Consider the following 26,106-nt stretch of genomic DNA (forward strand, 5'->3'; position numbering starts at 1 on the left):
CTCTCACTTGCTTCCTTCTCAAGTTCACTTTCTTCCTTCTCAAGTGCTTTTGTGACTCCCATCTCCTTAAAGCATGAACCGTGCTCCTTAGATATCAGTGATAGCATTGGAATTTTTAAAAATTAAATTGATCTTTTAAAGGGCACAGTTTTTAAGTAAATTGCTTTGTAATATACAAAAAACTGGTACATAATATTTGTAATATATACAAATAAAATTATTTACTTAGCCTATTTTTTTATGATGAATCATAGAAAATTTCAAATAGTTATGAAATTTGTGGAACTTAGGTTTCGTATGTGGAACATACATAATAAGTGCCTATTTGAAAAGTTTAAGAGGTCACAAATTTGTTTCCAGTTGGGGACCACCATTAGTAGGATGACAAATTTGGGCAGAAAGTCAACTTCTTTGAAAACTCATATTAAGAAAAAGAGAACAAGGTGAAAGTCTAAACAGTCAGTTTAAGGAAAAGAGATTGGATCAGCAAACTGAGTATACTTGCCAGCCTCAAAGAGTCATACATAAGCTTTAGATTGGTTTTCCAGTGATGGTGCTAGAAGTGTGAGAGGCAGTACTACACAGTGGTTCAGAACTCACAGGCTGGCTTCAAATTCCAGTTTAACCCTTTACTATCAGTATGATCTTAGACAAATCACGCAACATCTCTGTGCCTCATTTTTTTGCTTTTGTTTCTTAAATTTAAAAGAGGGGAATGTTTTAGTTACCTATTGCTCTCTAAAAGCCATTCAAATGTAATGGCTTATGCAGCAATCATTTCTTTTTTCCCCAAAATCTGCGAAATTGGTGCGGAATCCTGTAATTTATATAGAGGTGGCTTGAAGGCTAGGGTTGACGTGATGGTTGGGAGTTGGCATTATCTGAGGGCTCATTTACTCATGTGTGGCACTGATGCTATCTGCTGACTAGGACTTCAGCTGGGGTTGTAGGCTAAAACACCCATTCCTGTCTTCTCAATATGGCTGCTTAACTTCCTCACAGTATAGTAGCTGGGCTCCAAGTGCGAGCATGCCAAGAGAGCAAGGCAGAATTGCCTGATGTTTTAACAATCTAGCCTTCGAAATCACAGAGCATTCCTTCCGCTATGCTCTCTTTGTCCAGGCAGTAATGGAGGTCTGCCCAGGTTCAAGGGGAGAGGAGAAAGATCCTACCTCTTCATAAGAGAAATATAAATGATACTTTATAAGAAGAGCATATGGGTTGAGAAATATTGTGGTAGCCATTTTTAGAATTGGCTCTCATCTGCCTTAGAAAGTTTGTATTGTCTGAATGAAAGGGCCTATCACTTAGAGGGAGTTTGGGGCATAGTTTGATTGTTAACTTCATATTGAAAGTCCAATGTCTATTCAAATTTTATTTTCAAAATGCTTATCTTTAAGGGTATTATTTAATATCTCTTAGGTAGTGGCTCAAAGGATCTCATCCATAGATAAGGCAGTGTACCTCTGGATATCAGTGTCCTTAAAGGGATAGTTTTTGCCCTTGTAAATGTTATGAGATATAGGTCCTTCTTATGCCATGTGGATCTTTAGTCTGTAGGGTCAACTATAGCATAAAAAAATATGCTTCTGTAAAAATTTTCCTTGGATACTGATTGCTTCATTGATGTTTGGAATCATGTATTAAGATGTATCTTGGCTTGAAAGAGATGGGAATACCAGACCACCTGACCTGCCTCTTGAGAAACCTGTATGCAGGTTAGGAAGCAACAGTTAGAACTGGACATGGAACAACAGACTGATTCCAAATAGGAAAAGGAGTACGTCAAGGTTGTATATTGTCACCCTGCTTATTTAACTTATATGCAGAGTACATCATGAGGAACGCTGGGCTGGAAGAAGCACAAGCTGGAATCAAGATTGCCGGGAGAAATATCAATAACCTCAGATATGCAGATGACACCACCCTTATGGCAGAAAGTGAAGAGGAACGCAAAACCTCTTGATGAAAGTGAAAAAGGAGAGTGAAAAGTTTGGCTTGAAGCTCAACATTCAGAAAACGAAGATCATGGCATCTGGTCCCATCACTTCATGGGAAATAGATGGGAAAACAGTGGAAACAGTGTCAAACTTTATTTTTTTGGGCTCCAAAATCACTGAGGATGCTGATTGCAGCCATGAAATTAAAAGATGCTTACTCCTTGGAAGGAAAGTTATGACCAACCTAGAAAGCATATTAAAAAGCAAAGACATTACTTTGCCAACCAAGGTCCATCTAGTCAAGGCTATGGTTTTTCCAGTGGTCATGTATGGATGTGAGAGTTGGACTGTGAAGAAAGCTGATCACCGAAGAATTGATGCTTTTGAACTGTGGTGTTGGAGAAGACTCTTGAGAGTCCCTTGGACTGCAAGGAGATCCAACCAGTCCATTCTAGAGGAGATCAGTCCTGGGTGTTCATTGGAAGGACTGATGCTAAAGCTGAAACTCCAATACTTTGGCCACCTCAAGTGATGAGTTGACTCACTGGAAAAGAGTCTGATGCTAGGAGGGATGGGGGGCGGGACAAGACAGGGACGACAGAGAATGAGATGGCTGGATGGCATCACCGACTCTATGGACATGAGTTTGGGTGAACTCCGGGAGTTGGTGATGGACAGGGAGGCCTGGCGTGCTGTGATTCATGGGGTTGCAAAGAGTTAGACACGACTGAGTGACTGAACTGAACTGAACTGGCATTCCTTAGAAAAATAGCAGGTTTGGCCAAAGTGAGCCAACACCTGTTAAAGTTTAATATGAAAAAACAAAGGTGACTAATGCTAAATGTTAAATGTGTATGAGTTCTGAACTTTAAGCTGAAAAGATAAATTACTGAGCATCAATCAAGTGGTTCTGAACTGGTGATGGAGTTGTGTTAAATCATCAATATCATGTAACTTAATTCTTTCTAGGAACAAAGGCACTTATATGACAGATGGTTACTGTTGCAAAGAGTTTGATCTACTGTAATCTTTTTAAAATGAGATATAATTGACATAACATTATATTGGTTCTAAGTATGCTATATAATGATTTGATATTTGTTTATATTGTAAAATATAACAAATATATAATTATAAAACATTCTTCCAACCCAAGAAATTGGTATATCTTTCCATCTGTTTGTGTCTTCTTTGATTTATTTCATCAGCATCTTATAATTTTTGGAGCACAGTTCTTTTGCCTTCTTCAGTTCAGTACATTTCAGTTGTTCTGTCATGTCCAACTCTTTGCGACCCCATGGACTGCAGCATGCCAGGCCTCCCTGTCCATCACCAACTCCCGAAAACTACTCAAACTCATGTCCATTGAGTCAGTGATGCCATCCAACCATCCCATCCTCTGTCATCCCTTTCTCCTCCTACCTTCAATCTTTCCCAGCATCAGGGTCTTTCAAATGAGTCAGTTCTTCACATCAGGTGGCCAAAATATTGGAGTTTCAGCTTCAGCATCAGTCCTTCCAATGAACATTCAGGACTGATTTCCTTTAGGATGGACTGGGTGGATGTCTTTGCAGTTCAAGGGACTCTCAAGAGTCTTCTCCAATACCACAGTTCAAAAGCATCAATTCTTCAGCACTCAGCTTTCTTTATAGTCCAACTCTCACATCCATACAAGACTGCTGGAAAAACCAAAGCTTTGACTAGATGGACCTTTGTTGACAAAGTAATGTCTCTGCTTTTAAATATGCTATCTATGTTGGTCATAACTTTTCTTTCAAGGATCAAGCATCTTTTAATTTCATGGCTGCATCTGCAGTGATTTTGGAGCCCAAGAAAATGAAGTCTGTCACTGTTTCCACTGTTACCCCATCTATTTGCCATGACGTGATGGGACCAGATGCCATGATCTTAGTTTTTTGAATGCTGAGTTTTAAGTCAACTTTTTCACTCTCCTCTTTCACTTTCATCAAGAAGCTGTTTAGTTCTTCCTCACTTTCTGCCATAAGGGTGGTGTCATCTGCATATCTGAGGTTATTGATATTTCTCCCAGCAATCTTGATTCCAGCTTGTGTTTCCTTCAGCCCAGCATTTCTCATGATGTACTCTGCATATAAGTTAAATAAGCAGGGTGACAATACACAACCCTGACGTACTCCTTTCCGGATTTGGAACCAGTCTGTTCTTCCGTGTCCAGTTCTAGCTGTTGCTTCCTGACCTGCATACAGGTTTCCCAAGAGGCAGATCAGGTGGTCTGGTATTCCCATCTCTTTCAGAATTTTCCACAGTTTCTGGTGATCCACACAGTCAAAGGCTTTGGCATAGTCAATGAAGCAGAAACATGTTTTTCTGGAACTCTCTTGCTTTTTCGATGATCCAGTGGATGTTGGCAATTGATGTCTGTCTTTTCTAAAACCAGCTTGAACATCTGGAAGTTCACGGTTCACGTACTGTTGAAGCCTGGCTTGGAGAATTTTGAGCATTACTTTACTACCGGGTGAGATGAGTGCAATTGTGTGGTAGTTTGAGCATTCTTTGGCATTACCTTTATCCACCATCAAAACACAGGCATCTAAGTGACAAAAACCACCATACTTTTGAATATTTTAATCAAATACACTGACCATAGTGATGACAGAAAGTGTTTTTTAAAGGAAAATTCAGCATGTAAAATAAGAAAACCAGGTTGGAAGTCTTAGATTAAAATTATAATGCAAGTACGTGTTGGCTGTTTGATCTTGGGTTTAAGTCACTGAATACCCACTTTGTCCTGGCCACCATGATGAGCACTGGGAGTACAAAGGTGAAAAAGACACAATCTCTTCTCTGGAAAATTTTACATCACCACAAATATTTAGACAAATAACTTCCTCCACTTACTGACATTGATGGATTAGGGTATGTGTACTTTCACTTAAGAATTTTACAATATTGAGTCATTTTATGATAAAATCACTGTGGTCTCACATACTTTTGAAAAACACAGTTTATTCAAGAATATGAACAATGTAATGGATATATTTGGTTACTTAATAATAATCATTTTAATTTTATTATACATATACACATCACCGCATTTAGTGTTTTACAGAGGGAATGATACAGATTCTGTTTTTATTGTTGTTTCTATAGTTGAATTATTGACAAAGTAATGGAACAAAGATATATCATTCTATAAGTTTTTGCCCTCATATAGTAATTCTCAGCCTCTTTTATGTTGCACCAGCAGTTATAGTCAATATATCTCAACAACTTAAAAAGCCTACACTTTCAGAAAAAGTCTTATTTTGTAAGTATTTTGTCATTATGTTTGTCATTTATTGCCCTTTGCTTCTCCCCAGAGGTCTCACTCTAAATACTAAGTTCTTTCTGGATTGAAAAATTACAGTAGAAATTGCTAAGGTTTTAAAATAAACAAAAACTATTTAGTAGTTGAGAAATGTTATTATATGATTGACTATAAACTTTAGTACCTTAGTAACAATAAAACACAAAGATGTTTAATGAAAAATATTGCCACCAATAGGTTTATGTAAAATTCTACAGCATCAGGTAGAAAAGGCAGAATAAACATATTGGCATGAGAGAACAGGTGATGTAGAAGTGAGGGCAGGGAGCACAAAAGGACACCGTTGGTCAAAAGAAATGAGGAAGGAACAAGTCAGAATATTCCATAGGAAGCAGGGTCATTGGGAAATCAGACAATAAAAGGACTTGCGCATGTGAGAAGAAAGGATTAGAAAAAATTTTATTTAAGGTGATGAATATATCAAAAGTCACGGGTTCCTGAAAGTCAGGGTCAGAAGAACATATGAGGGATAGCCAGTTATTGAAATTGTAATATTGATCCTATGTCCCATATAAGCTCTAGTAGGTTAGAAGACTTCTGGCTCCTCCACAGTACTTGCCGCCCATGGTACTTGGATGACTGAACATATGCTGTGGCTCAACGCTTCAAAAAAAAATTCTAGTTTGTTAGATATTCCTAATAATTTCAGTTTTATGTCTGAAATAAAATTTATTTTACTTTCTAATGTAAGAATGCCTTGCTTAAAGTTAACACAATCTATAAAAATTGGAATTTCAAAAATGAGAGATGAAATTATTCACTTTTAAATACTAGATTTAATTTTCTTAATTTTAAAATTATTCTTGCCTTTTCACATATTCATATTACCTGCTTAGCCATTTAGGCATCTGAAATTTTGAGTATTTATAAACAATCTTGATGTTTTATTCTGGTTGTGAAATGGTCAATCTGTGTAGCTTCCAGTTGTCTTATTAGTGCCTCTAAGTGTTTGAGGCTATTATTTAGAACCATGGAAAATGATGTCCCTATGTAGCTCTTTAAAATTGATCTTTGTCTAAAGCAAGACTAGGGATAAGGCCCTTTGCTTCTCCCCAGAGGTCTCACTCTAAATACTAAGTTCTTTCTGGATTGAAAGTAGGAAAAAAGTAAAAGTCAGGTGTATACTTCAGAATGTTGGCAAGTCTCTTTGCTGCTGCTGCTGCTTCTGCTGCTAAGTCACTTCAGTCGTGTCCGACTCTGTGTGACCCCATAGATGGCAGCCCACCAGGCTACCCCGTCCCTGGGATTCTCCAGGCAAGAACACTGGAGTGGGTTGCCATTTCCTTCTCCAATGTGTGAAAGTGAAAAGTGAAAGTGAAGTCGCTCAGTTGTGTCCGACCCTTAGCGACCCCACGGACTGCAGCCTACCAGGCTCCTCCATCCATGGGATTTTCTAGGCAAGAGTACTGGAGGGGCTTGCCATTGCCTTCTCTGAAATACTAAGTTCTTTCTGGATTGAAAGTAGGAAAAAAGTAAAAGTCAGGTGTATACTTCAGAATGTTGGCAAGTCTCTTTACCAGTATGCTATTAAATATTCCAATATTTGAATATGAATATTCCAATATGAATGTGAATATTCCAATATTGAATATGCAGTAGAATATACAGAGAGATATGCAGAGGGAAATGAAAAACAGAACTGAAGGGTTATTAAAATTTTTTGTACATAATAAGGAAAACATTCCACACCATACTAAACATTCCATTTGCTTTCATGTTATCTGTCTCTTTATATCTCATCTTTTCTCCAGTGGTAGCTATTTGGGCTACTCAACCCAAGATCTGCAGCTTTCCATCACATTAAGTTTGACAGCTTAAATGTGATATTCTGTGTATTTGAATCCTCAGGGTGTTCCCCTCTTTTAATTAGAGCTAGTTGGTTATCCTTTACTCCTAGAAACACTCCAGGATTGCTCTTACATTCAAATGAAACACACTGGGAGGACTTCTCATGAAGGACAAAGAAGGCTTGTTCTGGCAACTGGTTTTCACATTTTTGCAGCTGAGGAAAACAGGAGAGAAAGTAACCAATATATGAGTGGGAAGTTCAGAGTCAACTTTACATCCCTGTGTTGGAAACTAAAAGAGAATAATTATTCATAACTTGTTATTTCTAGCAAGCCTGTTTACTGGATAGGGGATAGGAAGTGGGGAGGAAGTGAGCAGAGGGCCCAAGTAGGGGAATTTGATTTGATTCACTGATAGTATATTTTGAGAGACATAATGGCTTAGAATGAGTGGACCTTGACGCAGCAGTTCTGGATTCATACCTCTCTTTTTGCCATGTGGTATCTCTGAGAACTAGACATTTTGCTTTATGTTTCAAGTCTCAAGTTTTTATTGAAGCCAGTTTTCTAGTTCAACCCCTAACTTACCCATAGATATGTGAATGATATAAATGAGTATTATTTTAAGTTATTAAGTGGTTCGTTACACAGTGTACCTGACCAATACAATGACTTCATAAGAGAGTTACTGTGAGAATTAAATAAGACAGTACTTAACCTTTAGCACACAACTTGGTATATATAATAAAGCTCATTAGGAGTCAGCTCGTATTGTTGAGTAGTTATATATGCCAAACACTGTTATATAAACTTAGAAATGTTTTCTTAAGGGAGGTACATTCAGAGTTTATATTAGTACCTTGCATGACTATCCTGCTGTTGTTGTTGTTCAGTCACCAAGTCGTGTCCAACTCTGTGATTTCATGAACTGCAGTATGCCAGGTTTCCCTGTCCTTCACTATCTTCCTGACTTTGCTCAGACTCATGTCCATTGAGTCAGTGATGCCATCCATTTTATCCTCTGTTTTCCCCTTCTTCTCTTGCCCTCTATCTTTTCTGGCATCAGGGTTTTTCCCGGCTCTTCAAATTAGATGACCAAAGTATTAGAGCTTCAGCTTCAGCATCAACTCTTCCAATGAATATTCAGAGTTGATATCCTTTAGGATTGACTGATTTGATCTCCTTGCTGTCCAAGGAACTCTCAAGAGTCTTCTCCAGCACCACAGTTCAAAATCATCAGTTCTTTTGTGCTCAGCCTTCTTTATGGTCCAATTCTCCCATCTGTACGTGACTAATGGAAAGGCCTTAGCTTTGGCTATATGGACCTTTGTAGGCAAAGTGATGTCTCTGTTTTTTTAACAGACTGTCTGGGTTTGTCACAGCTTTTCTTCCAAGGTGTAAGTATCTTTTAATTTCATGGCTGCTGTCACCATCTACCGTGATTTTGGAGCCCAAGAAGATAAGTCTGTCACTGTTTTCATTTTATCCCCATCTATTTGCCATGAAGTCATGGTGATCTTAGTTTTTTGAATGTTGAGTTTTACGCCAGCTTTTTCACTCTTCTCTTTAACCTTCCTCAAGAAGCTCTTTAGTTCCTCTTTGCTTTCTGCCACTAGGGTGGTGTCATCTGCATGTCTGAGGTTATTGATATTTCTCCTGGCAATCTTGATTCCATCTTGTGCTTCATCTAGTCCAGCATTTCACATGATGTACTCTGCATATAAGTTAAAAAAGCAGGTTGACAATATACAGCCTTGACGTACTCTTTTCCTTAGTTTGAATCAGTCGGTTGTCCCATGGCTGGTTCTAACTGTTGCTTCTTGACCTGCATGCAGGTAAGGTGGTCTTGTATTCCCATCTCTTTAAGAATACTCCTCAGTTTGTTGTGATCCACAGAGTCAAAGGCTTTAGCCTAGTCAATGAAGACAAATGATGATATTTTCCCAGCGTCCCCTTGCTTTTTCTGTGATCCAACAGACGTTGGCAATTTGATCTCTAGTTCCTCTGCCTTTTCTAAATACAGCTTGTACAGCTTCAAGTTCTCAGTTCACGTATTGTTGAAGCCTAGCTTGAAGGATTTTGAGCATTACCTTGCTAGTATGTGAAACAAGCACAATTGTGCAATAGTTTGAACATTCTTTGGCAGGGCCCTTCTTTGGGATTGGAATGAAAACTGACCTTTTCCAGTCCTATGGCCACTGCTGAGTTTTCCAAATTTGCTGGCATATTGAGTGCAGCACTTTAACAGCATCATCTTTTAGGATTTTAGATACCTCTGCTGGAATCCTATCACCTCCACTGGCTTTGTTTGTAGTGATGCTTCCTAAGGCCTTCTTGACTTCATACTCCAGGATGTCTGGCTGTAGGTGAGTGATTATGCCATTGTGGTTATCTGGGTCATTAAGACCTTTTTTTTGTACAATTCTTCTATGTATTCTTGCCACCTCTTCTTAGTATCTTCTGCTTCTGTTAGGCCCATACCTTTTCTGCTCTTTATTGTGTCCATCTTTGCATGAAATGTTCCCTTGGTATCTCTAATTTTCTTGAAGAGATTTCTAGTCTTTTCCATTCTATTGCTTTCCTCTTTCTTTTCATTGTTCACTTATCATGACCAATATAACAGTTCTATTTACTAATTGAGGAAGACAGTGCAGTGAATCCTATGATTAGAATGTAGGTTGTTATGCTATCTCTATATCTTGGCATTGGGAAATGTTTATGAACCCACCCCTTTAGCAGTTTCAGACTATGAAATTACTTTTCAGTTGCCTAAGATAATGATATTTTACGAGGAAATACTGCCTGGAAGGAAACAGTAGTTCCTACAGCCAAACAGAAAGGATTTTATATCATCCTATTCAGCAGTGCTTCTCAAACTTTAATGAGTCTATGTACCTGTGAGTACCTATGTACCCAGGAGTACTTATGAGTCTCCTGGAGATTTGTTAAAATGCTCATTTTGCTTCAGTTGTGAGGGAGTCTGAAAGTCTACATTTCTAACAAGCTCCCAGGTAATGCTGCACTGCTGGCAGAGACCAGACTTTCAGTAGGAAGGCTACACATGCCAATTTTACTCCCTTCCCTATTTCAGAAGCAAGGTATTAATTGTAACTGATTTTGTTTTATTCACAATATTACAAACAAAACTTCTTCAAAGTAGCCAAAAAACCCAAATCTGCACAGATGAGTACAGTCAATCAATCATGACAATTAGGTGCATGTTTCTGTTACCTCCACAGAGTGCTCCTTACTGTTAGCATGCAGCAAAAAGTCTTTGTCTTTTGTGGGGCTCAGGTTTACCATTAACTTCCGATGATTACCATCACCATCTTGCAATTAAAAAACACAAATTATAAAGTTAAGAATTGTAACTCATTTTAATTTAAATGAATTTAACACCAAGGAAAAGAGTCCAAGATGTAAAATGACTACTTCATTCACCAACACATCTATTAGAAATATTTGTACCCACATAAAACTAAAGAGTCATTGGACAGTAAGGTATAATTCTAAGTCCCCTTAGGAGAGAGGTTAGTTTTCTTATACGCTTCCTAATAGTGGAATTGAGACTCTAATGGGTATTGCTCTCAGTGTCAGCTTCTCTGTCTGCACAGAAAGCCACTGATAGTTGTCTCCCAATATCTAACTCCTCTTTTGTGTAATAATAGAATGTTTCCAAGTCTGCCTTATGTAGCAATATGTCTTAGTTCTGACCACCATAAGGTGAATGAAAGTGTCAAGTACAACTTCCAGGTTGTGTTCTTAAAGGAAATAAAACTCATAGTTTGTCTTCCTCTGTCCTTCTGATAAGATATTTCATGGTGGCAAGGAATCTTGAATCATGTAGATGCTACAGAGCCACAAAGATGAAAGGAGCTTGGTCCCTGGGCACCTGCTGAACTACCATTATGCCCTAGCTAAAACAGAAATAAAATTTTGTGTAACTTAAGACATTGTTATTCTGAATCTCTGTTAAATGCAGCCAAATTATCCTAATTATTAAACTGCAAAATGGATGAGATGGAATAAGTCCTTTTAAAATCTAAAATCCAATATTTTTTACCATGAATTGGGTAGGAGAGAACCTTCTGAGACACCTTCCTTTCCCATGGAACATGTTTGAATTTGTCTTTACCCTAAATTTAAGAATTCAAGCCCCAGAGCTACCCAGCCTCCCAAATTACCTGTTTCACTTGAGGGGAATTGGGAATCATAATAACGGAGTAACACCTTGTCTGAAAGAGAATGCATAAAATCCCTTTAGTGAGATACAATTTTATCAAATGATTTCAGTTTCAACATATATATATATAAGCATCAGAAAACATCCTCTTATTATGTATCAATAAAAGCAAAACTTTTGTGGCTTTGAGGAAGGTCTTAAAAATGTATAAATATGCTCTGAGAATTTCTCCAACAATGTTGGTATTAAAATATTTAAAATGTTCTTCATAGCATGGCAACCCACTCCAGTGTTCTTGCCTGGAGAATCCCAGGGATGGGGGAGCCTGGTGGGCTTCCGTCGATGGGGTCACACAGAGTCGGACACAACTGAAGTGACTTAGCAGCAGCAGCACTGGTATACTCTTTTGCTAGAATTATACTCTAGTGGTGTTGATAAAACTGGAAAGACCTAGTAGATATTAATAATTTAATGACAGTCAATATGTGTGGTACTTCCTTCCGTATTTCACAACAGATACAACTTATCAATATCATCATTCTTCCTTGATGAACCCTGAATAAGCTTCTGAATCCTCCCCAATACAGTGATATTCAAGCATCTATTGCCAATGCATTGGATTTAGCACACAGCATGAATTCTATTAGCCATATCTGAGTTAATCTATTGTTTACAGTTTGTTAAATTTATTAATTTTTACTTTACTAGTCATCATTATATCATTATAGACAAAAGGAAATAGTCTACCTTTCTCTTGGTCTTTTATCAAGTCATCAACATAGATCTCATAGCTTCCATCCGCAAAAACAAAAGTAATGAACTGATCGTTGTATGTACTCAGGGAAGCAGAATGTTCTGTAACAAGTAAAAATCAAGACAATCTCTTTAACAAGTGGTGCTGGGAAAACTGGTCAACCACTTGTAAAAGAATGAAACTAGGACACTCCCTAACACCATACACAAAAATAAACTCAAAATGGATTAAAGATCTAAACGTAAGACCAGAAACTATAAAACTCCTAGAGGAGAACATAGGCAAAACACTCTCCGACATAAATCACAGCAGGATCCTCCATGACCCACCTCCCAAAATACTGGAAATGAAGCAAAAATAAATGGGACCTAGTTAAAATGAAAAGCTTCTGCACAGCAAAGGAAACTATAAGCAAGGTGAAAAGACAGCCTTCAGAATGGGAGAAAATAATAGCACATGAAACAACTGACGAAGAGTTAATCTCAAAAATATACAAGCAACTCCTACAGCTCAATTCCAGAAAAATAAATGGCCCAATCAGAAAATGGGCCAAAGAACTAAACAGACATTTCTCCAAAGAAGACATAAAGATGGCTAACAAACACATGAAAAGATGCTCAACATCCCTCATAATCAGAGAAATGCAAATAAAAATCACAGTGAGGTACCATTTCATGCCAGTCAGAATGGCTGATATCCAAAAGTCTACAAGCAATAAATGCTGGAGAGGGTGTGGAGAAAAGGGAACCCTCTTACACTGTTGGTGGGAATGCAAACTAGTTCAACCACTATGGAGAACAGTGTGGATATTCCTTAAAAAACTGGAAAGAGAACTGCCATACGACCCAGCAATTCCACTCCTGGGCATACACACCAAGGAAACCAGAATTGAAAGAGACACATGTACTCCAATGTTCATCGCAGCACTCTTTATAATAGTCAGGATATGGAAGCAACCTAAATGTCCATCTGCAGACGAATGGATAAGAAAGCTTTGGTACACATACACAATGGAGTATTTACTCAGCCATTAAAAAGAACGCATTTGAATCAGTTCTAATGAGGTGGATGAAACTGGAGCCTATTATACAGAGGGGAGTAAGTCAGAGAGAAAAACACCAATACAGTATACTAACGCATATATATGGAATTTAGAACGATGGTAACGATAACCCTGTATACGAGACAGCAAAAGAGACACAGATGTATAGAACAGTCTTTGGGACTCTGTGGGACAGGGTGAGGGTGGGATGATTTGGGAGAATGGCATTGAAACATGTATATTATCATATATGAAACGAATCACCAGTCCAGGGTCGATGCATGATACAGGATGCTCCAGGCTGGTATGTTGGGATGGACCAGAAGGATGGGATTGGGGGGGAGGTTCAAGATGGGGAACAAATGTACACCCGGGGCAGATTCATGTCAATGTAAAAAAAAAAAAAAAAGCTTATTTTAATACAATAAATTTCCAATGAAGCTAAGGAAAAAAAAAGTTAATCCTAAGAGTTGTCATCATAAGGAAAGTTTAAAAATTATATCTATATGAGAATATGGATGTTAGCTGAACCTATTATGATAATCACTTCACAATATATGTTAATCAAACCTTCATGTTGTGAGCCTTATACAGTAATGTATGCCCATTAAAAAATTAAATAAACTTGAAGAAAAAAAATAAAAAAAAAATGATATTGCCTTAAGGTAAAAAAAAAAAAAGAATTTAAAAATGTGTTTCCATGAAAAATCTTTTGGAAATTAAGAAACCTTCTAAATGTGTTGTGTATTTTTGTTTGTCTTTGTGATTTGAGCTGTACTTTGTCTATCACTGTTGGATAGATGAAAGTCTCAGGCATAAACTTAACATAGCTCAAAGGTTGAGCTACGTTATAGGATCATAAGATGCTAACCTTCTGCATGAAGGAGATCAAAGATTCTAGCCTCCTGTGTGAAGGCCATGGGAGGCCATATTATTGAGCTTAGGGGAGGGTTTGATGGGGAGAAAAACCTGGAAAAGTGATAGACATTACCTGAAGAAAACTTTGCTTCTTAATTTCACATGATCTAGGGAACTGTGGGCAACAGGGGACTGCATTTTGATAGACATGGATAAGTGGTTACCCATCTGTAAAGATGGAGTTACTTGGAGACTTTCAACAGTCCTGGAGGATGCAAGCATGAGCCTCATTTGTCTTCTGGCTAAAAAACTGCAACACTTAAATCTGTACTCTCAATCTTTTTAATATATCAGCACACACAGAAAATGATATTTCTGCAGCATGCTGGGGTAAACTGGGTCAGATTTAGAGACTACATATATAGGCGCTAGAGGAAAAGAAAATTATTATTTTTTTATAGTGTAGAATTATGCTAAAGAAAATAATATATAAAACATTAAGAACTTTAAATATTGAATTTATTTGCATGTGTGTGATATAATTTAAAACAGTTATTTAAAAATTTTGAGTTGAAATTGTATTTGAAAATATAATAGCTCTTCCTTTTCTTTCATTGTCAAAATGTTGAAATTTGGAGAGAGAATGTGTTTTTTTTTCCCCAAAAGGATAATATATTTTTCTCAAGAATTATGTAGATGAAATTCCAATCCATAGCAAGCATTTCAAAATAATAATATAGTTCTGACTATAGAATGCACAAGTACTGTTAAAGCAGATACCCTGTACTACTTTGGATACCACTTAAAAAGGACAGAAGTTTCTGATATACATGAAATTGTAGAGTTGGGGCTGCTTCTTGGACCAGCACTTGTGAGGGTCCCATGTCCTACCTCCCTTTGCACCCTCACACACCCTTGTGACCAATCTTACCTTTGATACTTGGAAGGCCAGTTGCTGTAGTGTATTTCTGGACTATTGTATTACCCAAGGTGAAGCCCTGGTCCACAGACTGTCCAAAGTGTTTCGGCTGCTCACAGGTAACTAATGCCTGATACTCTTTGTATTTCTCAGCTGCATGACAAGGGTGGGGATAGGAGTGGACTGTCAATCCTCACTCAGTGCAGACCCCTTCCCATCACCCCTTTGAGGACTTCCAGTCAAAGCTGCTTGCTCACAGTGATGACTGACCCCAGGGCTTTGGTCATGCTATGGTCTGAAGGAATCAATACTTTCTACATACTTATATCCCAGTAGGACACACTCACTGGAGTCCAAGCAGAAGAAAACTAGTCACTCATGGTCTCAACACCCAAAAGGCGAATTAACATTTTAGTTTACTTTCATTAAATGAAAGAAAAAACATTTAAAAATATTATAAAATATATTTTTATAATTTTGTATCCTCTATTTTTATTTAACATGATATAACCATTTCTTCCACACTATTAAAAACTTTAGATGCCCTTCTGAAAATGACTAAAAAATAGTTCCTCATCCTTACTCTTTTACAGAAGGAATTTGGGTGAGGAAAGAAATTATGTATCTTGATGTGATAAGTGAAGGCAAATCAATGCCCATCATTATGTTGAAAAATTATCGGGAAATGCATAGTTTTCCTTACCTGTTGATGAATGACTTTTGGTGGTTTCTTTTCTAAAGTAACAGACCTTTTTTTCTATTTTAAGGCCAGAGCGTAGCTGCATATAGTACATCTGACAAACTTCTTCGGCCTTCTGTTGGGATTCTAAGTAATTGAAAGAATCGTGATACCATTTCATTCCATCCTTCTTTATCCTTTTACAAACCCTGAGTGTAGCAGGTCAAGAAAGCAACCACAGTCTACACTATCTTATCACAAACCTTGGAGCCAGTTGTTTTTCAAAATTCAGAGTTTTTTTTAGATTTTAAGACTGTTGTGTAGAGCACATATTCTATATAACTAGCACATTCAGCAGGGACTAGGGGAGCACCTCATAATAAAAAATTAATAACTTTATAGTGAAGCACAGGAAAATTTACATCAAGTGAAACAAATAAAGACGTCGTGTTGGTTTAGGTCAGGATTTAACTGTTGAATGAGTTCAGGTCATATTTCGCTGTCAAATGAGTTATGAAAAGCTTTAGGTCTTTAGAAACAATTTTGGTTTAAAAATTGGCATAAGAGAGTGTGGCTCTACATCCTACATATATCAATCTTTGCCTCGCTGGCAGGGAGCTCTTTGGTTATATGAAATCTATAATCCTCTCTGCTTATCTAGAATCTATTTTTAATAATTTTAGAGAGATGACTATAGTCTGTAAAGGTTATTAAGAATAGCTGACCCAGGTCAGGGAGCTTTTTGACTATGTTTTCTTCTAGAAGTTTCATGGTTTCAGGTCTTACGTTTAAGTCTTTAATTCATTGTGAGTTAATTTTTGTGAGTGGTGTAGATAGGGGTTGTTTCATTCTTTGACATGTTATAATCCAGTTTTTCCAGCGCCATTTATTGAAGAGACTGTTTTTTATTCCATTGAGTATTCTTGGCTTCCTTGTCAATTATTAGTGTGTCTACAGTGGGCCAAGCACTGTGAGTAATTTTCATTTAAACCTTCACAAATAATATTACAAGGTAGGTATTATTCATTTCGTTTTACAAATGATGATTTGAAGTTCTTAGCAGTCATGACATTTGATAAAGTTCTGATGAGAAGTTGTGACTCAAGTGTGTCTAATATCAAAGCTATACTTCCATCTACTCCATCTAAGGAAATGCTATATTGCAATTTTGGAGACTAACAAAACACAAACTAAAATTAAATCAGTTGAAATAAAAAAAAATCAGTTATTCATTAATTCTTATTTAATTTATCCAAATAAAAATTAAAATTTCAAATAAAAATTAAATTTGCCACTTGAAAATCATTTTTAAAAAAGGCTTTAAAAGTCAAATAGAAAAGAAAGTTATAACACTTCGGTGATAAGATCTCGATTTTCAACATTATAGTAAATGAATTATCAAGAAATTTATACAATATAGCCAAATTCAATAATTCACAGTAATTTAGAAAATGAAAATAATTACTTGTGATTTTGAGATACATTCTATGATATTTTTTTAAAAATTCTCTAGAAGATTTGCCTTCCTAATATGGTTATCCAAGTTAAGTGGAATAAACTTTTGTTAGTTACTGGTTTGACTTTTCTATATCTTGCCTCCAGTTCAGATGAGCATCTACCTTTAGGTGTCTTCAACTATTTGAACAGGGTAAGGTCATTTAATCATACTCATTTGCCCTGGAAATTCCTAATATTCCTTTATAACTTTAGATATGTCAACTGTGGTATCTTACATGTATTTAACGCAAAGACAATTTACAAAGCTGTGCCAGAGTCAACCCTGAACTTGGCCTCCTGACAATAATTTAATACAATATGTTATTAATTGTATATTTTGTGCTGATCTTAGCCTGCTAATAATAACCAATGTTGTATTTGGACTGGCCCTTAATGTTCTTATTATGATTGCAAAATGCCCTTCAGCAATAACCATCAGGAAATTGAAGAAATAAAGGTTAATGAATTATATGTTGTTGTTGCTTAGTCACTTAGTTGTATCCAACTCTTTGCAACCCCATGGACTGCAGCACACCAGGCTTCCCGGTCCTTCACCATCTCCCAGAGTTTGCTCAAACTCAAGTCCTTTGAGTTGGTGATGCCATTCAACCATCTCGTCCTCTGTTGTCCCCTTCTCCTCCTGCCTACAGTCTTCCCCAGCATCAGGGCCTTTTTCAGTTAGTCAGTTCTTCACATCAGGTGGCCAAAATTTTGGTGTTTCAGCTTCAGCATCAGTCCTTCCAATGAATATTCAGGGTTGATTTCCTTTAGGACTGTCAGGTTTGATCTTGCAGTCCAAGGGACTCTCAAGACTTTCCTCCAACATCACAGTTTAAAAGCATCAATTCTTGGGCACTCAGCCTTCTTTATGGTCTAACTCTCACATCCCTACATGACTACTGGAAAAACCGTAGCTTTGATTTTAATTATAGGATTTGGAAATTACACTGCATATCTGGGACTACACAGAGAGGTCAGAGGTAGAGAGAGTGCATGGGCCTGAGGTTCTGCTTTTTATTGGGATTGAGTGTGTGATCATAGGATAGTGAGAGCTCACTGTTATTGGTGAATTTAAAACACAAGAGCAGGAATTTAAAGCATGGGAAGAGTAGGGGGAAAAAAAAAAGCAAGTAGGCCAAATGGTCAGTTATGGAAATCAACCAAGATCTTCTGATCTTAATCTAGCTTCGTGACTGGTTGTGTGTATTTGGGCTTCTCTGGTAGCTCAGTTGGTAAAGAATCTGTCTGCAATGCAGGAAACCCCAGTTTGATTCCTGGGTCAGAAAGATCCACTGGGGAAGGGAGAGGCTACCCACCCCAGTATTCTTGGGCTTCCCTTGTGGCTCAGCTGATAAAGAATCTGCCTGCAATGTGGGAGACCTGGGTTTGATCCCTGGGTTGGGACGATCCAATGGAGAAGGGAAAGGCTACCCACTCTAGTATTCTGGCCTGGAGAATTCCATGGACTATATGTGTGTTTATTTGAGATGATCATTTTCGAAGTAGATGCCTCAGCAATCAAAGCTTAAGTCAGACACTTGAATTACAAAATAGAAAAGCAAAATCCAACTGTCATGGCTTACACTATATTGTATCACATTGTCTTTTCAGAGTAAAAAGGCATAAGATGATACTCTAAACATGTTCATTCCTTATAAGTTTATCTTAATGTGTAGCGTCCCATGGGGCCATGGCAGGTATGTCCAATATTGGAAGTGGACTCTGGGGAGTAGGATATGGGTCTTGGGCAGTTAGAAGTGAAGGTCATAGTACTGAGGAAATATTGTGGATGTAGAAGAGGATTAGAGGCTGAAGATAGTAATGTAGCAAGTAGCATCTAGTGAGACAAAATCTGGATATAATTCCTTGGGAGCTGACTGTGTTTGAAGTATTTAAAATACTTTCGGTTCAGTTCAGTTCAGTCGCTCAGTTGTGTCCGACTCTTTGCAACCCCATGAATCACAGCACGCCAGGCCTCCCTGTCCATTACCAACTCCCAGAGTTCACTCAAACTCTCATGTCCGAGTCGGTGATGCCATCCAGCCATCTCATTCTCTGTCGTCCCCTTCTCCTCCCTCCCCCAATCCTTCCCAGCATCAGAGTCTTTTCCAGTGAGTCAACTCTTCGCATGAGGTGGCCAAAGTATTGGAGTTTCAGCTTTAGCATCAGTCCTTCCAATGAACACCCAGGACTGATCTCCTTTCGAATGGACTGGTTGTATCTCCATGCAGTCCAAGGGACTCTCAAGAGTCTTCTCCAGCACCACAGTTCAAAAGCATCAATTCTTCGGCGATCAGCTTTCTTCACAGTCCAACTCTCACATCCATACATGACCATGGGAAAAACCATAGCCTTGACTAGACGGACCTTGGTTGGCAAAGTAATGTCTCTGCTTTTTAATATGCTATCTAGGTTGGTCATAACTTTCCTTCCAAGGAGTAAGTGTCTTTTAATTTCATGGCTGCAATCAGCATCCACAGTGATTTTAGAGCCCCCAAAAATAAAGTCTGACACTGTTTCCACTATTTTCCCATCTATTTCCCATGAAGTGATGGGACCAGATGCCATGATCTTTGTTTTCTGAATGTTGAGCTTCAAGTCAAACTTTTCACTCTCCTCTTTCACTTTCATCAAGAGGCTTTTTATTTCCTCTTCACTTTCTGCCATAAGGGTGGTGTCATCTGCATATCTGAGGTTATTGATATTTCTCCCAGCAATTGGAAGAATTTGGAAGAAGGTATACTTTGATGTTTGGGGTAGCTGAAACTGGTATGAGGGTTGTGTTCTTGAGAGGAAAGCATAAAGCTGGCATGGCTATGAGAACTCTGTTGAAGAGAGTGTTCCACTAGGGTCAAAGCCTTCAGACTTACTGTTGCCATTTTCTATGTCTTCATCCTGCTTGATATCTGAGGGCACTGTCTTTATATGGCTTTTAAGGAAATTCTCATAACCTATAATTTCATCATAGCAACAGCATAATGAAATCCCTCTGGTATGTCATGGGGATGGGCCCAGAAATCTTCTTTTAATTCTTCTACAGAGAAAGCCAGACCATGGCTGACAGGAACTACAGAAGTGCATGACTTCATCTTTCTTTTTTCTCCCAAGCACTGATTTCACCAAAGGTCTCCCCTCACTGTTTACTATCTTTGACCTGTCGGCGGCATGTGATTTGGGAACCGCATCCTTTCTGAATCCCTCTTCCCTTACTGTGGCGTGAACACTCTTCTTGGATTCTTTTTGTTTCCCTCTGATCACTCCATTTCTGTCTCTTCGTTGTTCTTCCTTCTCTGCTTGCTCCTAAAATGTTAGTGTTCCTAAAGGTTTTGTCCTTTGTCTTTCTTCTCAGTTTAGACTTTTCGGCCAATCTTGCTTGCTCCCATGATTTCAATCATCTTTTTAAATGTTGATGATTCCCCAAACTGTAAGTAAACCTTTGGTCTCTCTCCCAAGCTTTATATCTTTTGTTTTTTCTCCACAGAAATTTTGATGCCATGGGGCATTTTGACTTAAGTTCCCTTAAAGCATCCCTACTTCTATCTATGTAGAGCCTCCTGAATTCTGGATATCTTGACCCAGATGACCTACCCCAAATGCAAATACACTTACAATAAAAAAACTAAGCTTTATCTTTCTCTATCCCCAATATATTCCTGAAGAATTCCCCATCTTTAAAAATAGTACTGCTCTCTGCCATTATCTGCCCAATTTTAAAATCAGAAAGTTGAGAATTATCCATTTCCCCACCTGTCTCCATTCTTCAATTTATTCAGTTTGTTATTAAGCCTTACAGATTTCATTTTCTGAATGTATCTGAATTTTAATTTTTCCTTTCCATTCTGTCATCTTAGGTCAGGCCCTCATCATCAGTCCCCTAAGATGAATGCAGCAGACCTCTGACCAGTCTGTTTCTACTCTTGCCTCTTTACTCTATCTTCACTACCACCAACATGATCGATCCAAAGTAAAAATGTCTTATTATTTCCCAATTAAACATTTTCAGTGGTTCCCTGCTATCCACAGGATAAAGTTAAAGCTCCTTCACTGTAACAGAAGATTATCTCATAGATAGTTCCGAACTAAAGGGGGTGATCCCTACTCTGTTCTGTCTCCGGCTATTGCCATGTAGAGATATATGGGCCCAGTTGTTGCTAGATCTTCAAATTTCTCCTGAGAAACTGTAATTCAGATTTTTATGCAAAATCTCCCAACTTTTAAATGTTACCTCAATTTAAAAACAACAGTAACACTGTTTAGGCCAACTAAAATACTTCTGTTGGATGGATATGGGCCAAGGCTTCCTTATTGTGACTTCTGAATAGATCCATAAGGACACTGGATTGTCAGGGCAGGGAAATGATTAATGGGTATGAGGGAGAGGAAATAGTAGGGGAGAATGGGCTAACTCTGGAGTAGCTTCCTGGAAAGGAGATAAATTTGGGGAGAGGCTTTCCTCTAACTCCCAAAGTTCTGTACTGTGTTGCTCTAGAGGTGAAAACTAGAGGTGAAATGCTTTGGTGCTGACCAGAACTCATGTGGGATCTGATTGTATGGATACTGTTAGAGGTTAAGTACTGAGTTTTATGGCTTTTCCACTGTGTAAGATCCTGCTAGCCCAGGGGAGGGGAAGGTATTAAAATGGACTTTGTTGCTTGGGTACTCAGAGCAGTTTATTTACAAAAATAAGGTGTGACATTTCTTGCACCTTCAGTTTTGAGAAGCAGTTCATATCTGTCAGATACCATACAGGTATCTGTTGAAATTTTAGCCAGGAGTGTTTAAATAATGACAATTTTAGTATTAAACTGAACCAGTTATTATTGAAAGGGAAAAATCTGCTAGGAATGATAAAAACAATGTAATGTGATTTGGCGATAATCTTTATCATTGTTTCTCTAAATGGCATAAATAAGCTGTTGGGTCTATTGCACCCTTAAAGGATGGGTTACATTTTCATTTTCCATTAATGCCAGCGACTCTGGTATATATTCCCAGCCTGCTGCCTCGTATCAGTACCTATAGAGAGCCCACATCTCCTAGGGTACAAAGAAAATGCATTCTTTATTAAGAGGGAATCTGGGGACACAGAGTCACTTCTAATGAGTCACTGTTCCTGAAAGGAGCATTCTGACTCAGACATAAATAAAACAACTAACTTAGCTGTGATTTCCTGGCAATTCAGAAACAACAGCAGATTTTTCTTCCTACTTATAAGAGAGGAGCATTAATGGGCCAGAGCCTCAGAGAAGACAGAAATGATACTCTGTCTGACATTGTTTTCTCTTCTAGCCTTACATGTTCAGGGGAATGAAGAGGAGCACAAAAGACAAAGATACGCCAGTCCCCACTACCATTTTTCATTCTCTTTTTTTTCTCAGTACACCAGAGCTCTGTTAATTCTTTTGTGTTACTGCTCTCAAATGAAAAACATGAGTGTAAATTTGCATAATTCTTTCCTAGGATAGGTAATTTTAAGAATCAAAGATGTTAATAATTCTTTCATCTTGAAGATATGGCTACTCTCTGACTTTATCTGCCCTTCAACTTATTTCAGACACTTTGAGTTTGCAACTGGATAAACTTGAGCATCATTTGGTCAGTTCTGCTTTATTTGGTGCCCGGATTATTCAAATATCTTCACTTATTATTCTCTCCTTTATCTGAAGTCAAGACCAAAAACTTGATATACCAAAGGTCTTAATAAGTATTTGTTGACTAAAAGTCGGTCAGTTTAAATTTTTGTTAGGTGATCTGGGAAAAAGGTTTTGGGATTCGGTGTCAGTAGGTTTGGGTAGAGAAGGAATTGATATGACAGGCTTTAATTATATTTATCACTATTAGCAGGTTTAAATCACCTAAGCCACTCCTGTTCTGTGATATATCAAATAAACAAAAGTTGGCCCTTTATAGTCTGATTTTGCAACCAAAGTCTTCTCTATTATACACTTATAAGCCATCTTAGCAGTTTTTAATAAGGTAGCATGTATAAACATTGGAATAATAAAGATTTGGTGACAGATAAACAATAGTGTGTAAAACAATCAGAAAGACTTAAGTCCTTACTTCTCAACTTGGGAGATTTTACCAAGGCTTTGCCTGCTGAGCTTTTCATCTTTGCTGGGGAAATTTTGGTTGTTGAATACTTCATTTTAGGCTTCATTTTTCAGGCTTCTGTTCAATTAAAAGATAATGTTACGTCAATTGTCTCAACTTGAAAACAAACAAAAAACTGTGGCTAACTCAATATAAAATTGATAACAAGGCTACATAGAAAAATAATTCAGTAAAATTTGAATATAGTATTCTGAATATATATATATATATATATATACACACACACTAGAACTATTGTCAGAGGGTGAAAAGAATTCCAATCTTAACTTTACTTTGTGGGCTTGTTGTTAGTGGAAATATTGGTTTTGAAATTCTGAGACTGTTTTTTGCTATACTATAGAACAGAACAAATGTATTGGTGTAATAGGATTTTCACTGCAGGGAAAAGGAGATACAAATATAAAATAAAAGTAGAAAAGAAAATCCCTGTAGTGTTAAATTTGAATTATCAATATAGTGCCTGTATCTTAGTTTCTAACTACTTTTTCCACTGAAGGGAACCAGGATTCTAGATCTGGGTTGGGAAATAATAGAAGTGAACACTGAGTATCTTATTGTACCAGAAAGCAGTGAATCATTCAAAAACTAGTGAGATTGTGTCAAAAGGACACAGGAGTCCCCTTGAAGGGTCTTCTGCTGCACAAATTTGGCACAGTTTGAGTATCAGAAAAAATGATGGTAGTTGACTATAAAGCATTTTATTAAAAAAAAAAAACGCTACAAGTCCATAGCATTTCTTAAGAATGAATAAGATTTATTCAATATGGAAGGAATGATAGAATTAGAAAAATCACCATTTTGCAGCCCCCAATTTAATATTTGATTCAGGCAAGAATCATCAATGACGCTGTTCCTTAATTATCAAGCTGGGTCATAGTACCATTTTGAAGGAATATGGAGTTGTCTTATAAATTGCCTAGGTCAGGAAGATTCCCTGGAGAAGGGAATGGCTACTCACTCCAGTATTCTTTCACAGAGAATTCCATGGACAAAGGAGCCTAGTGGGCTATAGTCCGTGGGATCGCAGAGTCAGACATGACTGTGTAACTAACGTTTTCACTTTCACTTTCATGTATTCTTTCAGTAGGGTGCTGCAACCAGGTTTCATGGTCAAGGTAAGGCACTGTTGCTGTGGTTTGTGGAGGGAGCAAGATTGCTCCTCCAGTCTTAAACTTTCTCTAATATTGCCTGAAATTCTATAATAGTTAATACTTCTTATAGTAAGCATTGCTCTCTTTGTGCTAGATTTTTAAAAAATTGAATCCAAATTATCCCAAGAATGGTTACAATTTAAATCTCTTATAAAATTCATTAGGACCTGCTCTTCTAGGAGAGTAAAGGAGGAACATTGAGTTCCTGGGTTAGAGGACTGATTGGAAAATAAACTACCTGCACCTTTATTTTTGTCCCTTGCCAAGTCCCCAATAGGCTGAAATTCCAAATTTTTTTGTTTAAATGGAACTAGAATCTTACACAAAGCCATTCTATTTACAGCCTGTCTGATGAGCAAAATCCTTCAATGATAGCATAATTGAGATTCCCCATTCTGTCCCTAGAAATGAATGTATCGTCCATGGGAGTAAATATTATCCTCACAGAGCATGAGGGGCTCACATCAGTCCTTACCTTCTTCCTCTGATTCTGCCACCTTTATTGATCAAGAACAGTTGAACATAAGAAGCAGAGAAACTTATACGTCATTTACTGAGCACCCCACCCCCTCAACTCTGTATTTGAGTAGGCTAGGACTGAAAGGTTAAGTGCCTTGCCCAGGTTCACAGAAGCAGAACCAGAACTAGAAGCTATTCTCCTGATTTCCATCTTTATGCCAGAGCTTCTTGACCCTTGCTATTCTCTTCTCCCTCCAAATGTAGAAAGAAAGTAAGCAGAAATGAGAATTCAGCTTCAAATGCTCAAGCAATTGTCCAAATTCTTTTAAATAATACATTTCAGAATATGATATTTGATTTGTAACCATAATGTGGGATAGTGCATTTTGGTAGCTTTATTGTGTTAAATTTTAAGTTGTTCAGAAAATAGTTCAAATAGTACCCTGCACACAGTAGGTGTTCAGGTAATATTTTACTGATAACATGAAGATTACATTGCTGGATTTGTTTTTCTCTTTTATCCAAGAATCCTCATGTCCTAGAAAAAAAAATCTCTTGGATAGACATTTTTAAAAGTTGTATTTTCAAATAAATCTGGGAAATATTTCAATCTATATTCCACTTCTTGGAAAGGCAGAATTCATATTAGCATAGTAAAGGTGCTGACATTCCCTCACTGTAGAATTGTGGGTACCTTTGTTTAACTAATTATTTTCAGTGATTATTTGATCTCAAATAATCTCCTCAACTCACTCTGTGAACATTCCCATGGTTAGTTTGAGAGAACACACTTGGAGGAACTCTATTCTAAACCAATATTAGCCTGTGGATTCATGTAAGATAGATGCTGCTGAGTCACTTCAGTCGTGTCCGACTCTGTGAGACCCTGTAGACGGAAGCCCACTAGGCTACCCCGTCCCTGGGATTCTCCAGGCAAGAACACTGGAGTGGGTTGCCATTTCCTTTTCCAATGTGTGAAAGTGAAAAGTGAAAGTGAAGTCGCTCAGTCGTGTCCGACCCTTAGCGACCCCACGGACTGCAGCCCACCAGGCTCCTCCTTCCATGGGATTTTCTAGGCAAGAGTACTGGAGTGGCTTGCCAAGAAACTGAAATATAGCATTTAAAATGGAGTCATTGACACAGAAAAGGTCAACTGCTTTTTAAGGAGCATGTGATAAGTCAAAAACAGGAAATATTTTCTGATCTTTGTCTGAAAAACAAAACATTTTCTTTGAACAACCTACAAATCTTTACCTTAAAAAATGCAATCACTCTTTTAAAAAAAATTTACGTTTAAAATTTACTGTTTATTCTCTTATTTTAAAATCAGAAATATTAGAGTATGGCATTGTAAATATTACTGGTTCTTTTGAGCTG

The 26,106-nt window shown here is 37.6% G+C and overlaps 1 protein-coding gene across 4 annotated transcripts in view; it reads right to left on the minus strand.

Annotated features, from left to right (window-relative positions):
• Positions 1-4,908: 4,908 nt before the first annotated feature.
• Positions 4,909-26,106, minus strand: part of IL33 (interleukin 33) — a 67,592-nt gene continuing 46,394 nt past the window's right edge. For all 4 annotated transcript variants that reach the window (XM_055428249.2, XM_055428250.2, XM_055428248.2 and 1 more), the window contains 7 exons: positions 23,069-23,176; positions 15,533-15,655; positions 14,842-14,982; positions 12,004-12,111; positions 11,258-11,308; positions 10,305-10,402; positions 4,909-7,288 (listed from right to left, as the gene is read on the minus strand). In XM_055428249.2, the coding sequence (XP_055284224.2) occupies positions 7,082-7,288; positions 10,305-10,402; positions 11,258-11,308; positions 12,004-12,111; positions 14,842-14,982; positions 15,533-15,655; positions 23,069-23,165 (825 nt within the window). In that variant the 5' untranslated portion in view covers positions 23,166-23,176 and the 3' untranslated portion in view covers positions 4,909-7,081. The remainder of the gene's footprint in view (positions 7,289-10,304; positions 10,403-11,257; positions 11,309-12,003; positions 12,112-14,841; positions 14,983-15,532; positions 15,656-23,068; positions 23,177-26,106) is intronic.

Source organism: Moschus berezovskii, chromosome 7 (genome assembly GCF_049115385.1).
Source record: "Moschus berezovskii isolate FMDL1 chromosome 7, NW_MosBer_1.0, whole genome shotgun sequence".
Lineage (NCBI taxonomy): Eukaryota > Metazoa > Chordata > Mammalia > Artiodactyla > Moschidae > Moschus > Moschus berezovskii.